General features: G+C 41.8%; 1 protein-coding gene across 10 annotated transcripts in view; it reads left to right on the top strand.

Moving 5' to 3' along the window:
* The window catches only part of STARD13 (StAR related lipid transfer domain containing 13), a 557,207-nt gene that overhangs the window by 297,718 nt on the left and 241,899 nt on the right, over window positions 1-17,590 (top strand). The window contains exon 1 of one of the 10 annotated variants that reach the window (XM_012465550.3): window positions 6,286-6,656. The exons of the other annotated variants lie outside the window; for them this stretch is intronic. Coding sequence (XP_012320973.2) covers window positions 6,533-6,656 — 124 coding nt within the window. The 5' untranslated portion in view covers window positions 6,286-6,532. Of the gene's footprint in view, window positions 1-6,285; window positions 6,657-17,590 lie in introns of those variants that run through there. 10 annotated transcript variants of the gene reach the window in all.

Raw genomic sequence — 17,590 nt, 5'->3', positions numbered from 1 at the left:
ATAGGTTCTATCTCTCCTATACCTTATCATTCCCAGAGCAAAGATTTGAATCCTATTCTCATACTTCCCAAATCCAGTGCTAGTTTCTAATACTCATTAGTGACTTCTTGCTGTTTAACATGATGCTATTCAGAATTTGGCTGGACTGGAATCTCATGAGAATTTCAGAAATGGTTTAGGCAAACTAATAATAACAACAAAAATAGCAATTAAAATTTAATGAATGCTCATTATATGCCAGGCGCCATTCTAAATATTTTGCATGTATTATTGCATTTGATCCTTGCCAAAAATGCTGTGAGGGAAGCACTATTAGAATCCCCATTTTGTAGATGCTGAGGCTGAGGAACTCAGAAAATGGGTAACTTACAGAGATTACACAGCTAGTAGGTGCAGAGCCATGGTACGAACCTAGTTGGCTACCTCCTCTGTCTGTGCCACCAACTACTTCTCTCTACTGCCCATGGGAGCTGGGGGCTGGCTTTCACTACTCTTCAGATGATGTGTTCATTGGCCTTAAGAAGCTCAATAGCAATGGAAGAATGCTTCAGAGTGTATGTTTGACGTCTCAAACTACTCTATGTATACTAAGGCAGTCATAACAAATTACCTCTATTGATATGCTAATGTGAGATTGTGTGGTAAGCTAAATTATTTACTCAACCTTTATAAAACAGACAGGCCAAAGGATGGCACAAGTGATGTCAAGATGATTTCAATCACTGGAAACTTCTTTAATCCAATGGCCTGTGAGTGCCATCAGAAATTTGTAAGACACTTATTCAGGGTCTCCTATATGGTAATCATGGTCCCCCAAAGTGTACATAAAAATATAGAAACGAATTGTGGTATTTGTAAAGTTGATGACTATGATATGACATTAAGCCTGAAGATTCAAAGCATTTACCAGTCTACATCAGGAAACTATGAAACACAGCCAAAGTTATTAATTGGCAATGCAGAGCTTACAGCTAGCACTAAATATTGCTTCCACTAAAGCATGGAGCCTGATGCTTTTTTAATTAACAGAACAAAACCTGCAAAGCAATCAAAATTGTTAGCATTCAAACACTGGCAGATTCAGAGCATGGCAATGGGACACACAGATAGGCCAGTCAGGGCAGGCACAGATTGGTGACTGTGATCCAAGGACCCAGCTTGAAAAGTCAGCTTCTCCAGAACCTTCAGCAACATTTTTTAAATGAGGAAATAAACAATATGAGATTGCATTTCAGAACCTCCAACAACAGGATCCTGAAATGGAGCCTGAAGTATACACCAAAGGAAGAGTTGCTACACCCCATCTCTCTTAGGAAGGGAATATGCAGGGAAAGAGCTGCAAGAGCTCTTCACCCTTCTATCCTGCAGCAAAGGAAAACAGATCTCCTCAAGGAAGGCATTTCCCCACAGCAAAGCTGCAAGCAACACGAAATAATGCACCACGACTATGGGCTCTTGGTGAAGGATTCCTGGCCTGGTGTAGTTAGAAACTGGGCTTTATTCTCAAGCAAAGGCTTCCAACAAAAAATTACCACAGCAAGCAGGCAGTGGAATGTGCTTCTCCATTCTTCAGTAGGGGGTGATGGCACAGAATCAGAGTTGAACAGAAGAGGGAAATGGAAGGGATAAAAATGAAATGGAATTGCAGAGTTGTTGCCAATCAGCTGTGTAAGTGGTGGGTGGCAAGTCCTGCCTATTGCCTCTGGTTGTGAGAGACAATGGTGATGGGTCTTATTACATAGCAGTAAGAGAAGGAGAAAAATATATATATTTTTTTCATTTGTCAAAGTTATTTATCACAGGATTATTTGTAATTTTAGAAATTTGGAGAAAAATGTCCAAAATTGTGAAAGCTTTAAAATAAATTATAGTGTGTTTATCCAACAGAAGTTTATATATTCATTAAAAACTATATTTTAAAAGAAAATAAACTGGAAAAATGCTCACAATCTACTGCTTAGTAAAATAAAAACTTGGTATAAAAATTCATTCAATTTTCTTTAATATGCAAGGAAAAAACAGAAAAGGAAAATTTTCAAATGTTATCAGTTCTCTTTTTGGTAATATTGCAGGTACTTTTAATGTTTTATGATTTTTATGTGTTTAAAAACTATAATTATCAGTATGTATTACCTCTATTTTTAAAATTAATAAACATTATATAAGAAAAGAGTGATAATTAATGACAATGAAGCAACATCACCATTAGCTTCCTTAAAATGTACACTTGTACTAAGAAGCAGATCCTAGTGGTAACCAGTCATCTAAAACTATAGGAATAGTCATTCAGTCTGTAAACGATCCTACTCCTACTATGTGTGGTTCACTGAAAAGGCACAAGGGATTGAGAAATAAAAGCCCTGTACTAGTCCTAGCTGAGGGAACTCAGGACTGCAGGGACAGCTGAGAAGAAACAGGTAAGGACACTTAGATTTTGGCTTTTTGATAAGTGCTCCTCTGGCGATAGCCCCAAGGCACGGCAGAAACACAGTGGTAGAGGAACTCATCCAGCCACTGGGATTTGTAGAAGGCTCAAGGAGGAGATGACATCTGAGTACTTCCGAGTTGAATCTTGAAGGATGAGTGAAGGAAAAAAAAAATTAGGATAAGGGCATTCAAGCAGAGCTAATATATAAAGACATAGAGTGCAGTGGGAGCAAGAGCTTTCAAATGGGACTCTTTTTATGGTGAAATTCAGGGAAGGGAAAGAGAAAACCTGAACTAAATCAGTTACTCAGGAGATGGAGAGGTGGGGGAAAGATCGAAGCAACATAAGATGTATGGAGGAGTTTCAGATGTCTTCTAGATTTCTCTGTGTCACTAGATGGGTGGTAGCACCAGGTGACTCGCATAGGAAATAGAGATGAAAAAGCAGATTTGGAAGGAAAGTCTTGGAGATACCCATCAGGAAGGTAAACAATACATGACCCTAAAGCAGAATCATTCATTTATTCTACAAGTATTTACTGATCATGACTGCCCGGGACTGTTTTAGGCACTGAGGATGCACAAGCAAGAAGACAGGCAGGGCCTCAGCTTTTGTGGCGCTCACAACCTGCCTGGGAGACCAACCACAAACAAACACACACAGTGTGGGGAAGTGGAAGTGGAAGTGCTGTAAGGAGAACGAAACTGATTGCCATGAGAAGGAGTAATGGGGCTATTTAGGTTGAGTGTCAGGGAAGGCTTCTTGAAAGGGCTCAGGATAGATTTGGGCTAGGACTGTAATGTAATTATAATTGTCTTGTTGTTCGGAGCATAGATTAGGTCCTTTCTATGTGCCAAATGGATTATTTCATTTAATCCAGAATGCAATCGTCTGGGGAGGTACTATTGAGAAACAGAAACATATGCAGAATCAAACAGGACTCTGTCTTTAGTCACACTCTTACCACATACACTTTCTATCTATAGCCCGTCAGGCCTTGAGAAGGACCATGTGAGGCCGCCCGTGAAAAGGAGGAACCCAGGGGAGGGTGTCGCCTGATAGCCACGAGACAAGCCTGTGTCAGAGGAAGGAAATGGGCAGCAGCATCCGATGGTCCATGCGCCCTGGAAAGGACAACAATAACTGGAACATGTCTGTTAGATTTAACAACCAGATGATTACTGGTGACCTTGGCAAGATCATGTTCACTGAGGAAGGGAGGAAGCCCAGATTACAGTATTGACAAGGAAAGACTTCTCTTCCCAGGGACACAGGGTAGAGGCAGTAGTTTTTAGGATGGCTGCTGTTGTTTCAATTTTGGTTTGTTTAAAAGAAGGGTGAGACTGGAGGGTTGAGCCTATGGAGAGGGAGAGATAGCGGGAGGGAGAGGAAATAACCAATGTAGCAAAATCCGTGTAAGGGCAAGAAGGGAAAGAAAGCCCAGCACAGGTGGAGGACAGGGTCTCAGGCAGAAAGAGCAGCACCTCTTCTGCTGCGATGGGAGGGAAGGGAATAAGCAAGAAGGGAGGTAGGGCTAGGGGGTTACCTGCATTCTTTTCTCTGAAGTAGGTGATATTTTCATCTGGTGAAGGCCCCAGAGGGGATTCTACCTAAGGTTCAGCTTTGTAACAGATACTGGGGAGAATGAGACTGAATGCTGTACAGATGACTCCAAGTAGCCCTGAGGTTCCTGTTGAGGTTAGAACTCTTGGCGTTTGTGGTGGCTCCATCTGCACAGCTGTGTGGTTTCTTCCAACAGGGCCAGCAGCCAGGGCTGGCAGAGAGCTGGGCTATGCTGGGTGGCACACACTGCTCAGGCGGCACCTGTTCTGGGCAGATCATTTTCGTCTTTCGTCTGACTTCTCTTGGACAGTTCTCAATTCATGGGCCATCCAACAGCCAGAACTAAACAAATGTGCAATGCCAGAATTTAGTCTTCAAATTAGTCACTTACGGAAAACCCCTAATCGATGGCATCTGAATATAAAATATGTGTTAGAATAGAAAGTAGTAGGGGCCCAGGCTCTTGAAAGCTAAATGATCACTGAAATAGCTTGAATGGTTCTGTTCTGTTCCCACGTATATAATGTTAAATCTGCGGCTTCTGTTTGATTCAATAAGAGCTCCCTTCTAAAAGTCAAATACACAGCTTCCCTGGGAATGTAATTGTTAAACATTCTGTTGTTACACTGTATAGCAGGCACTTTAAGATAACAGGAATCTTGTTCTTTGCAGAGCATTTTGTTACCTCTACATGCATACAAAGCAGAGGATGGAATCAAAAGGGTACTTGGCTTGGGTCCAGAAAGCAATCTGGATTAGTCTATAACTGGCTGCCATGGTTTCAAGTCCATTTCTGATCCATAATCTATTGCTTCATAACTGACTATTTCAAAGGTTTACCAGGATGGTACCAAAAAAAAAGTATCTCATTACTTTCCAGCTTATTCTGACATATGTTTCACTAGTTAACATTTTTAAATATTTAAAGTAACAAAATAAGACTAAAGACTTTTTTTTTTTTTTTTACCATTATCCCTGTCATTCCTGTTTTCTACCAACAAGATAAACTGATGGAGGGAATATTTACTAGAAGTGTAGCAGAAATGTAGAGGGAATATATTAGGTAACTGTTGGTTTCCATTCCCTAAGTCAGTAACGATTTATATAAATAGAGGAAGGACTGAATACTTTTAATTTTCAAACTTCCTGTGGAGCACCTGAAATTAGAATGAATATCTGATTAAATTTTGGTTATTATTTGGCAGTCTAGTACAAAGACATTTAAAAAGAAATGGGATTCAAGCAATTTTGCAGATTCAAGAATTCAGAAATTCCTTTTGAAAAATTTGTTCCCCTCCTCAAACCTGAGGTGTAAGGCATTAATCACAACTCTGAATTAATTAAATGTTATCACAGTTACTTTCTTGGAAGACCTCAAAGCAATTCAGAAGCAGAACTTTGTGAATTGCAGGACACCCTGAGGCCTGAGATAGTATTGTCTTCTGCTTATGAATGAGCTGAAGCCCAGGAAGTGGACTTGGACTTCAGTGATGATGTGTTTCTTACAGAGCCAATACATTTCCTTCTTTCCTTCAGGAATCAGAGTTAATTTCCAATTACAAGCCTATTTTATGTTTTTGGCTAAAATACCTGAAAATTCTTGTATTCATATTTCATATTTCTTGTATTTCATATTTCACTTCTTCCTAATACCTACTTCTTTAACAGCATACAGATTGTAATGCTTTCTCAAAGTATATACATCTATTTTAGGTAGGTTCCTCATGGTTTGATCTTAATATTTAAAAGCTATTTTCCTCCTCATAATGCCTATGCAATGGAAATAAATATTTTGACACTTCAAACCATATTAATTTGATTGTAGTTTGCAGCCAGATAACTATTTCATTGAAGAAGTCAGGAAGGATTAACATAATGTTCAGATCACCAATATTGAACATCAAAAGAATGTCAGCCAAACCGAGTAGCTGACTTCAAGTGACTTGAATTCAGGGAAACTGGGATGAGTTATGCTTTCACTGTGGCATATATAAATTTTTGTTGTTGTAGTAGTCGTGAAGGTGGCAGTTTCTGAAAGTGAAAAATAAAGGAAACTATCAAGAAATAGGAGGAGTATGGTCCAGCCCCTGATTTCTGGGTGAAACTGGAAAAGAAGCTGGAAGCTCCTTGAGTGGGGGGCCCCGGACACCAGGCTGTCAGATTGGGCGACAGAGGGAGGGGGAAGCACGCTCCTAGACCGAGTGGGGCGCGAGGCAGTCAGGGGGAGGGCAGGGGAGGGAGGGGAGTGGAGGAGCGCCCAGCGGAGGGGAGGAGGGTAGGAGAAGGAAAGTGGGAAAGGAGTAGAGGAGTTGGCGAGCGCAGAGGTTAACCTAGCGTGGCACTCCTGGTGGCCAGGCATCCCGGTCCGCGCGCGTGGCGCAGCCTCCCAGCGCCGGACCGACCCATGTCACACCCGCGTTGGGTCCCGGGACCCCGGCGGGAGTGCCGCGTCCGTCCTCTCCAGTCGCCAGGAGTCTGAGTCGCAGGCCACGCGGGAGTGGCGGTGGCGAGCCAGCCGGTCGTTATGAGGACGGATCTAAAATGACCAGCAAACGGAAACCTTGCCAAACGCAGCTCAGGAGATCCATCAGTGAGCATTTGCGGGACTCCACGGCCAGAGCCTGGGATCTGCTGTGGAAGAACGTCCGGGAGAGGCGACTGGCAGGTCAGTGCCCCGAGACGCCGGGACCCAGGGGGCGGAGGCAGACGCTGGCCGCGTAGCCCGCCCAGGCCCGCTGCCCTTCTCCACCCTGGAATCCTGGGCATGGGTTTCAGAGCCTAAGGCCGGGGCGAGCGGGCTGCGGGCGCCACCCTCCCAGGGCCGGCCTTAGTGCTAGCCCGCCGCACCCCCTGGTGGGTGTGGGCTCCCTACCGAGAGCGCGCTCTGACAGCCCGGCCCCGTGCTCCTTGCAGGCGGGTGCTGGACAAGGGTTACCTGGGCTGCCCCCGGGCCGCCTTTTCGCCTAGGCTGTCGCCTGCTCCGCTGCCATCCCATTCCACCTTAAGTGAGTAAGTGCCCAGACCAAGTGGCCCTCCGCTAGGGCTGCCCCTACCCAACTTCGCCTTCTCCAAGTGGGACACATCCACTGAGTGCGTGGGAGGGAGAGTGGAACGCAAGGCAAGCAGCACGTCCAAAGCGCCCCAGACCAGCCGCTGGGGGTAGAGGGGAGGATGTGAAGGGAGACAGGTGGACAGTAGCTGCCCGCAGCCCCTGTCCAGCTGTGAGCAGGCTTTCCTCCCTTTGAGGTTACAAGGAAGGGCCTCCCTTTGGGACTTCATTGTCCACGAATCAGAGCAAGAGAGGAAGTGGTTGTTTTGAGTCAGGAGGTCCTTAAGAATCCTTGCTTGGATCAGAAGGCCGCCCCCTCCTTAGTACCTCCTCCAGTGTCACACTGCCTCTCAATGCTTCTGTTCCTGCTCCATGGAGCCCTCTCTCTGTAGGCTAAGATGCAGTGAGCGGTCCAGCCAATTTAGAGCCCTCACTGAAAGCTTTAGGACCCTTTAGTCACTGCCTCATGCCTGCCCCAATAAGGGAACATGGCCAGGCTCCACAGCACAGTTCCTGGGCGGCGCAGGGTTTAGGGCCCCCTTTCCCCACATGTTAGCTGCTGGAATATGCTTCAGAGACTGGGGGAAGCACGATTGGAAGGACCCCTGAGGGGACCCTGAGGCAAGTGTCTGAACCTGTTGCCTCTGTGTCCTCTCCAGGGCTATGTCTTGAGCTAGGCAGTGACCACCACATGGGCAGAAGACAGTTCTAAAGAAGAAGGTCTGTTGCCTAGGCAGAAGGAAAGGACATCACTGGTGAAGTGGGAGATTTAACCTTCTTTGAACTCCTCCCTCTTTTCCTTATTTGAACTGTAAAGCAAGTGGTTTGCTAGACGTTCTGCCCTTAATCTCATGCACCCATATCCCTCATCAGCCTGAAAGCATTCTGGGGGAGATGCCCAGAGTCTACAGCACCTTTAGAGAAGGTCGCCAGCAAGCTAAATTAGAATTGGAGATTATGGATGACTCCAACACTCAATCTTGTAAGCATACAATGTTCATTCCATATTTTCTCTCCAACACAGTGGCCACATTTAGTGTGCACCCAAGAAATAAACAGACTTTTTTGGTTTGGACCCAGAAATAAATTGTGGTAACCCAGAATTTTTGACTGTTGATGTTTAGAAACCTGTACGTGCACTGTAGACCTCAATTAATAACAATTAATAACTTTCCCTGTTATCATGCTAAATTGTATATTCTACATGATGGATGGTGCTAGATAAATTTTTGTGGTCTAATAAACTTTTGTTGCTTCATAACTTCAGAATGCTTCCTGCAAATGTCTCTTTCATAGCTTCTGTTATTTACATTTGTTAAGTTTGTCAAATCAGTGGGTCCTCAGGAAATAAGAAGTCATTCCAGGAGGCCTGCCAAGCCGTGCTGGGTTTTTATAGAACCTGAGACCAAAGATGACTGCAGCTCTTTTTCAAGAAGAGATCTGGGAAGGAAGAAAGTATCATGTAAAGACTTAAAACTATTAAGACTGTCCAAGAAAGTCATCTTCACATGAATTTTACATTGCAGTTAAGGTGGTGAAGGGAAAAGCTTTGATCCTGGGAAATAAACTATAGATAGAGATTTTAAGATGGTGAATATATAGAAGTGAAGGCTAAAAGTGGTTTTAGAATGGTAAATATAAGAGTGCTCTCAAGAGCAGTGCAATTATTTTTTAAAATAGCAGTATGAGGTTTGAAAATGTTTAATCAGAATATTAATATCTGCTTGCCCATAATCTGCTTACCACTCTGCTCACAGTGGATGCCAGCAGGTTATTCATCTGGGACCAAGCAATCCTGTGTGAGGCAGACTTCAACTTCTGCTTCTCTCAGCAAGCTGGGATGCCTGCCACAAAACTAGGCCAACTCCATGAAGGCGCTTTTAGATGCAAATTGATTTTCTTGAGTTTTCTTGCTAAGGTAGCTGAAATATGGAACTTTGGCCATGAGACACTGAAATACTTAAGTTACTAATGTTGGCATCAATTCTAGATGAAAATGTTCTTCATTTGTAAAAGTGTTCTTTATATGGTTCACTTCACAATACCAGAATAACCAATCATAGTCATGCATCACTTAACAATGAGAATATAGTTTAAGAAATGTATTGTTAGGTAATTTCATTGGTTGAGTGAATCAAGTGTAAGTCATAGAATGTATTTGCACAAACCTGGATGGTATAGCCTACTACACACCTTGGCTATATGGTATGGCCTATTTCTCCTAGGCTACAAACCTGTACAGCATATTACTGTGCTAAATGCTGTAGGCAATTGTAACACAACGGCAAGTATTTGTGTATCTAAACACATCTAAAAAGAAAGGGTACAGTAGCCAGGCGTAGTGGCTCATGCCTGTAATCTCAGCACTTTGGGAGGCCAAGGCAGGCAGATCACTTGAGGCCAGGAGTTAGAGACCAGCCTGGCCAACATAGTGAAACTCCATCTCTACTAAAAAACAAAACAAAACAAAATATTAGCCGGATGTGGTGGTATACATGTGTAATCCCAGCTACACGGGAGGCTGAGGCTTGACAATCATTTGAACCCAGGTGGCAGAGGTTGCAGTGAGCCAAGATTGTGCTACTGTACTCTAGCCTGGGTAACAGAGCCAGACTGCCTCAAAAAAGAAAAAAGAGGCCAGGTGTGGTGGCTCATGCCTATAATCCCAGCACTTTGGGAGGCTGAGGTGGGTGGATCACCTGAAGTCAGAAGTTCAAGATTAGCTTGACCAATATATGGTGAAACCCCATCTCTACTAAAAAAAAAATTCAAAAATTAGCCAGGGGTCGTGGTGTGTGCCTAGTCCCAGCTACTCAGGAAGCTGAGACAGGAGAATTGCTTGAGCCCAGGCGGCGGAGGTTGCAGTGAGCCAAGATCACGCCACTGAACTCCAACCTGGGCAACAGAGCAAGACTCCATCAAAAAAAAAGAAAAAAGAAAGGGTACAGTAAAAACATGGCATTATAAGCTTATGGGACCACTGTCGTATATGCAGTCCAATTCGTCATTGACGGAAATGATGTCGTGTGGTGTAGAACTGTATATGAATACTCCCCAAGAGGGCATCTGTTCTGTCAAGAGATGATATTAGGTTATTGACTTTTTTTGTCTTGCTTTATTTTTTTAAATCAGGTAAGTTTTGTGCTGGAACTTCTTTAACTTGCGTAAAATTTTCTTCTTACTATACTTAGTCAGTGGAACAGTGTTCAAAGTGCTTTATAGCAAATTTGTATTTGCAGCCAGGCGCAGTGGCTCATGCCTATAATCCCAGCACTTTGGGAGGCTGAAGCAGACAGAGCACCTGAGGTCAGAAGTTCAAGACCAGCCTGGCTAACAGGCTAACATAGTGAAACCCTGTCTCTACTAAAAAAAATAAAATAAAATAAAAAATAGCCTGGCATAGTGGTGTGCACCTGTAGTCCCAGCTACTCTGGAGGCTGAGGCAAGAAAACTACTTGAACCCAGGAGGTGGAGGTTGCAGTGAGTTGAGATTGCACCAGTGTACTCCAGCCTAGACAACAGAGTGAGACTCAAAAATAAATATGTAAATACATAAATAAAATAAAAAATAAATAGACTTGTATTTGCTATCTAGGGCATTCTGAAGGCATTTGATTCTCCCTTTTGCTTTTTTACATCCCAAGGAAGGAAATCCTTTTTCTAACTCACTATTATTTCTCTTCATGAAAAGCTGTCTGACTGAACAGAAAAACAAAAAGAAGTAGAGCTGTTTAAGCATGTTGAAGCCTATGGGTTTCTGTGCCATGGGCCCATATTCAGGAAGGAGGGAAATATATATATTTGAAAAATGCATTCCTTTTTCTTAAAAAAAAAAACACACAACAAACAATTACTGTCCTAGAGTTTCTGGGCGCCTGAGGATGTTAGCTGGGTGGTTTTGTCTCTGTGTCTCTCATAAGGTGGACTTCAAGCTGTCAGCTGGGTGGCAGTCATCTGAAAGCTTGGTTGAGGTTGGTGGATCTGCTTCCAAGCTCACTCACATAGGTGTTGGCAGGCCTTGGTTTCTCTCTGGCTGTTGGCTAGAAGCTTCAATCTCTTGCCATGTGTACCTGACATACAATATGGCAGAGCTCCAAGAGAAAAGAACATGCACTCAAGACAGAAATTGCAGTCTTTGTAACCTGATCTCAGAAGTGACATATCATGTGGGAAGGAACTGACTACACAAGATATGGCTACCAGGAGGTGGGGACGATTGAGGGCCAACTTGGAGGCTGGGTACCACAGGTACAAAAGCTTGTAAGATTGTCCTTAGCAAATGCCAGGTCAAATCTGAAATCTTCCTAACAAGGAAGCCCTAAAGCAAGATGTTTGAACAAATAGCCTGGAAAAAGCATTTCTTAATGTAGGTCATAGTGACATAAATAATGAAACCAATGGAAGGATAAGATATGAATAATGTTCAAATATATTCATTTCATTGCAAAAATATAAGAAGGAAATATTGTTAAAGAAGAACTTATATAGGGAGCTCTTGGGCTTTCCAATTCTGTGGCAGTTGCTGAATTTCCACTAGATCGTGGAATTGTTGTCAATGCATACTTCTTAATTTTCTAAAATTCTACTCCTCCTGGGGCCCAGCAAGTTTTTCTCACTGTCATCTCAGTATCCATGATTACAATAATGATGGTAATTGTTTAGTTGTTAGTGTTCAAAGCAGGATTCAAATTCAGGTCATCAGAAGTCAAAAGCCATCTGTGCCTATTTCCTATGGTACCACACAACCTCTTCCCTGGACTTTGTGGAGACTTGTGGACTCCCAAATCCTTTTTAAGACCCTCTGTCACTTGCAGTTCAATTACAAAGGAATAACAAAAAGAATTGGAAAAGTACTCTTTCTTCCCTCCTGGAGTAACAAGGGTAACCCTGTGCATCTAAAGTAACTTGTCTTCTAATCATCCCATTGGAATCTTTAGTGTATGGGCTTATAGGGATTTGAAACAAACAAACAGCCATATATCTAGCTTATCAGGGCCCCTCCTTGGTTCATTCTGCCCACAACCATTGGGAGAGCTACAAGAATGGGATGCTGTTGTAAACCCCACATGCACAGTAGGTTTCTTCAAGGTGGGAGAGTGACAGGTTATTTTGGCTTCCCCAGTTCCCACTGCTGGTGACAATTCTGTACTTTTATGGAATCGTTAAATTCTTTAGGCAGAAGCATACCCTTTAGCTTTTGGTGTTTGTAAGCAGCTTGAATTACTTTTTAGCTATAAAAGTCTAAGAACATTCAAATGACTTTTCTAAAGCTTTCTGCTCCTCTGCTTTAAAACCCTACTCTATTTTAATGGAAATATAATCCATATGTTTGATTCCATTATACACATATGACAATATTTAGGTAGCCTATGAGCTAATTGATGTCTAAGTCTTTTGATCTTATAGCCTCATTTTAAATCATTTCTTATAGACACAGGAAGTTCTATTGCTGCCAAAAATATTCTGACTTAAAACAGTGAAAAGTTCAAGTTTTGTTAGAAACATTAATTCCACCAAATTTCCGTGAGTTCTTGTCGTGTTAAAACAGGTTTGTTCATTCTCAAAGTCAACAGTAGCATCCTGTGAAGTGATATAAACACAAGATTGGGACTTCAATGCAAAGCAAGATCAAGCATAACATATGAGCCACAAAAAGTTCCTTATTAAAATCTAAATATGTTCCATAATATCAAAAGTACAGGATGATACTTTAGCCAATCCTTTTCATGTATTTTATATCCATTTTATCATCACTTTTCTGTGAAAAACAGACCATTCTATTCTGTCAGGGGTTTTATGTGTGTGTTTGTTTGTTTTTTAAACATCTTTTGAGATGAGACTACATTTAGATGCTATTTATATTAACAATAGCAAAAAACATCTAAGTCAAGAAAATATACAATTAAAAATAGAGAAGAAGAGCACATCACTTGTATCAGAGTTGCCAACCTTAGCCACATAGACTTATTTGGAGCCTTTCAGAAGTACTGAATCATCTCTGGCCTCCTCCCAAAGATTCTGATTCAATTCAAATGGGGTCTGGGTATCCGTATTTTTAAATGCCCTGTGGAAGATTTCACTGTGCAGTCCAGGTTGAGAACCACTGACTTACCTTAATTCCCACATAATCACTTGCAGAATTCTGGGGCTAATACAGGGTTATATTCTAAGCCCAAAGGAAAGTTTTGCTTAAATGAGGTCAGAGGAACTTGTTGTATCACAGGGACAGAAAAAAAAGATCAGTGGTGCCTGGAAAATAATGAAATAGGCGGTAGGAGTGGATGTCAGAAGCCTAGACAGAGGGTCAGGTTGTAAGATAAGGTTAGGCTTTGTTGCCAGGGCAAGAAGTTTTGATTTGGTTCTACAGGAGATAAGAACAAAGGGCTTTAAGCAGAGGAGTGACGAGACCTGCATAAATACTACTGGTGGTGGTCTAGGTGAAAGATAAACAGTGACATGGACTAGGGTGATAGTGAAGAAATGGAGAGAAAGGAACAGATTTGGAGTATGTCTTGAAGTAGAGACAATGCTGACAGGTTGGTTGTTGGAAGCCAGGGAGACGCCTAGATTTTTTTTTTTTTTAAACAGGTTTCATTCTGTTGTGCAGGCTGGAGTGCAGTGGTGGAATCATGGCTCATTGCAGCCTCAACCTTGGAGGCTCAAGCATCCTCCCACATCAGCCTTCCAAGTAGCTGGGACTACAGGCTTGCGTGACCACCCCTGGCTAATTTTTGTATTTTTGTAGAGATGGGGTTTCTCCATGTTGCCCAGGCCAGGCTGGTCTCAAACTCCTGGGCTCAGTGTTCCCACCTCCTCCTCCCAAGGTGCTGGGATGACAGGTATGAGCCACCATGTTCAGCCAGATTTTTGATCTGAGCAGCCAAGTGGAGTGTAGCAACGTTGGCTGAGATGTGGATAACTGGCAGATTTGCATGGGAGAGAAAAGGACTGAAGGGTTCTCTGTTGGTTCCGTTAGCTTTGGAATGCCTACTAGACATCCAAAAGTAAAAGTCTAAGAACTGGATGCATGAGTATCGGCTTTGTAGGCAAGTCAGAGCCAGAGCTATAATGTGGGAATTATTCGCATATGACTACGCTATAAAACTTTGGAACTGGGTGGAGCTACTTAGGAAGAGATTATAGATAAGGGGGAGGGGCCAAGGGCCAAGCTCTGGGGTGCTCTTTGGTTAGAGCACAATATTGGACATAAATATACATATGCACATACTAAATACTCAGGAAATGAGAAAGAGAGCAATATTATTTCTAAATTCAACATTCTTCTATCACAATAGTACTGCTACATTGAATAATCTTTTGTGATAGATTTACAAATTTGGTCCCAGAACTGTTGATGAATAAAAATGTTGCTGGAAATGGTGGCTCGTGCCTGTACTCCCAGCTATTTCAGGAGGCTGAGGCAGGAAGATAGCTTGTGTCCAGGAATTCAAAGATGCAGTGAGCTATGATCATGCCACTGCCCTCTAGCCTGGGTAACAAGAGTGATACCCCCTCTCTTTAAAAAAAAAAAAAAACTATTTAAAAAAACCTCTCTAATCAAAATGCCTTTTTAATTTAAAAATTATATTGCAAAGTAAAAAAAAAAATACTTAAAGAAACGCTTCTCAAGTTGCCTGCATATGCACAAAAAAGAAAAACACAGTATATTGAATAAAAAATGGTTCTAGCATGAACACTTCTCTGGTTACTGTAACTGGTTAGGCCTACATATAATGGGATAAGAGCTTTACTTTTGGCAGGACTTCGCCAGTGTCATGATACCTAGGAATAGTCTAATCAAACAAAGCTTAGCTCGTAGGAAAGGTTCTGTATATTGATTTTTCCAATATAGGATCCACTTACTGACCTTTAAGGGTTATGCTTTGTCCATGACACTGCTGGTTAAGGTAAAACTTTTTAGAGAAAAATAGATAACCAATGCCTTAAATGTATTTGTGGCCATGCACAATGGCTCATGCCTGTAATCCTAGCACTTAGGGAAGCTGTAGTGTAAGACCAGCCTGGCCAACATCTCTATTAAAAATATAAAAATTAGCTGGGTGTAGTGATGCATGCCTTTAATCCCAGCTACTCAGAAGGCTGAGGCAAGGGAATCACCTGAACTCAGGAGGAGGACGTTGCGGTGAGCTGAGATCACGCCACTGACCTCCAGCCTGGGTGACAGAGCTTCTGTCTCAAAAAAAAAAAAAAAAAAAAGAAAGTTTGCATTTGTAAAGAGTGTAACTTAACCTTGGCCTAACCTATTTGCTATATGCTGGTCCACCCTGTGAGTAACACAGTGTCCTCCTTGAATTGGAACAAAGAAACACCATGTTCATTAATTGCTGGTGGCTGCTCTGAGTAAGAGGCACAAGCCCAGCTGGTTCACTGACATTTCTTTTTCTTTTCTTTTCTTTTCTTTTGAGACAGAGTCTCGCTCTGTCACCCAGGCTGGAGTGCAGTGGGGCAATCTCAGCTCACTGCAAGCTCCGCCTCCAGGATTCAAGCAATTCTCCTGCCTCAGCCTCCTGAGTAGCTGGGACTACAGGTGCGTGCCACCACACCCAGCTGATTTTTTGTATTTTTAGTAGAGATGGGGTTTCATCACGTTAGCCAGGGTGGTCTTGATCTCCTGACCTCGTGATCCGCCCGCCTTGAACTCCCAAAGTGCTGGGATTACAGGCGTGAGCCACCATGCCCAACCATTCAGTGAAATTTCTTGAGAGGACCACAGAATATGATTTTTTTGTAAGCCACCAACTTGATCATTGAGACACAGAATGAAATTAATATCTACTTCTAATGAAATTAATATCTAGTTCTCATTTGTGCTTTTTACATCTTATATTGAACAAAGCAGCTTATAGAGAAAATTTTGCTTTAAAACCTTATAGTTTCATAGGAGTTTATCCAACAGTATATTTCTATTCTGCCCTTTTGCAAGTTTAGTGAGCTTGCAAAATGAAAATAAAAGTGGTTTTAAAAGTCTTACAACATTCCTGGGCTTTTTTCAGAGTCCTTGAATGTTCAGTCCTAAAACAGTTGAGTTGAAGGACAAACATTTTTGTCATGTCTGTAGTTAGTCAATAAGTATTTATTGAGCCATGAAATAGCATCCTTGTCAAAGCATGTTGGGACAGTAGCAGGATATTAATTCAGTACTGTGGTTGTATCTTGGCGAGGCACACAAATTTTATTATGCTGCCCAAATCACTTAACTCATCTCTCTGACCAGAAATGAAGCAAGCTTCCAGAAATTGCACAAGAGCAGTATAGAATGTGCCATGACTACACAATATTTTATGTGCAAATCTGCTGTGTCAAGACATCTTACATTCTCAGGCAGAATCTTTCTTTAGTAACATTTTCATCCAAAATAAAACTTTCAGAATCTTACATTTCTTTTTTTTCTTTTGTACAATGGAGGATATGTTATCTATTGTGCATCATGGCATACTGTGATTGTTGAATGCTCCTTTCTCCTTCCTCTATAGGAATTTGATAAACAATAGAGACAATTATGCAATCCATAAAAAATTAATACATTTACTTGCAATAATATTAAATTGAAAAGTCTTATGCTTCTTATTCTCTCTGCATCTGCGTAAAGTAGAAACATTTTCTCATTTCTTGAAGGATCTTTGAAAGTGTTTTTCCAGACTGGGCAACATAGGGAGACACAGTCTCTACGAAAAATAAAGAAAATTAGCTGTGCATGGTGTCACGTGCCTGTCTTATCTACTCCTACTCAGGAGCTGAGGTGGGAGGATTACTTGAGCCCTGGAAGTTGAGGATGCAGTAAGCCATGATGGCACCCCTGCACTCCAACCTGGGTGACAGTGTGAGAACCTATCTCAAAAAAAAAGTGTCTTTCCGTTGAAGATTAATATTTGTTATTAGAAGAACATCTAAAAGTATGAATGTTTGAATATTGGGAAAGTGTAACAAGTATAAGTTATGTTAATCTATCTCTTTGTGGGAACATACATGTTGTCACCATGACACCACAAAGATGGCAAGTTAGTGCTTTCCTCCCTTACCTGATGCTGAGTTATATTCATCACAGAACTCTTAAAAACCAATTAGAAAACAATGATGGATTGCACCTTTCCTGGCCACAAGGTGTTATCCTCATAGTCTTGGAAATAAATTGTGTCTTTCTTTTAGTGCAAAGAAAAGATTTCCTAAGCAGTAGATATAAAAGAGGACCAAATGTTAGAATGAACATAAGTCAAAAGAGCTTTTGCATTTGTTTTATAGATGGTTTTGTTCTTTCTAGACAGAAAAAAAAAGAGAGGCTTTGTGGTAAGTGTTTTTCTCGCTCTTACATCTAAAACGAAGCAACGACAAATGAAAACTATATGCATAACCCTTTAGAGTAGCACCATAAGGGTGGGAAAGGGATGGAAGCTATTTGGGATATCATGTATAAAATCAAAACTGTTTAATGGGTATTAACATCTGTGACATTAGCATCAGTTTAGTCATAGTGACATAAATATTTGCCACAACTACGGCTCCAGTGCTAGAAGCATAGATTGTTCAGTGTT

The sequence above is a fragment of the Aotus nancymaae genome, unplaced genomic scaffold (assembly GCF_030222135.1).
Source record: "Aotus nancymaae isolate 86718 unplaced genomic scaffold, 86718_ANA_hifiasm-v0.15.2.pri h1tg000043l, whole genome shotgun sequence".
NCBI classification, from domain to species: domain Eukaryota; kingdom Metazoa; phylum Chordata; class Mammalia; order Primates; family Aotidae; genus Aotus; species Aotus nancymaae.
Note: the sequence above shows the minus strand (reverse complement) of the source record. Positions and strands in the feature narration are given on the sequence as shown.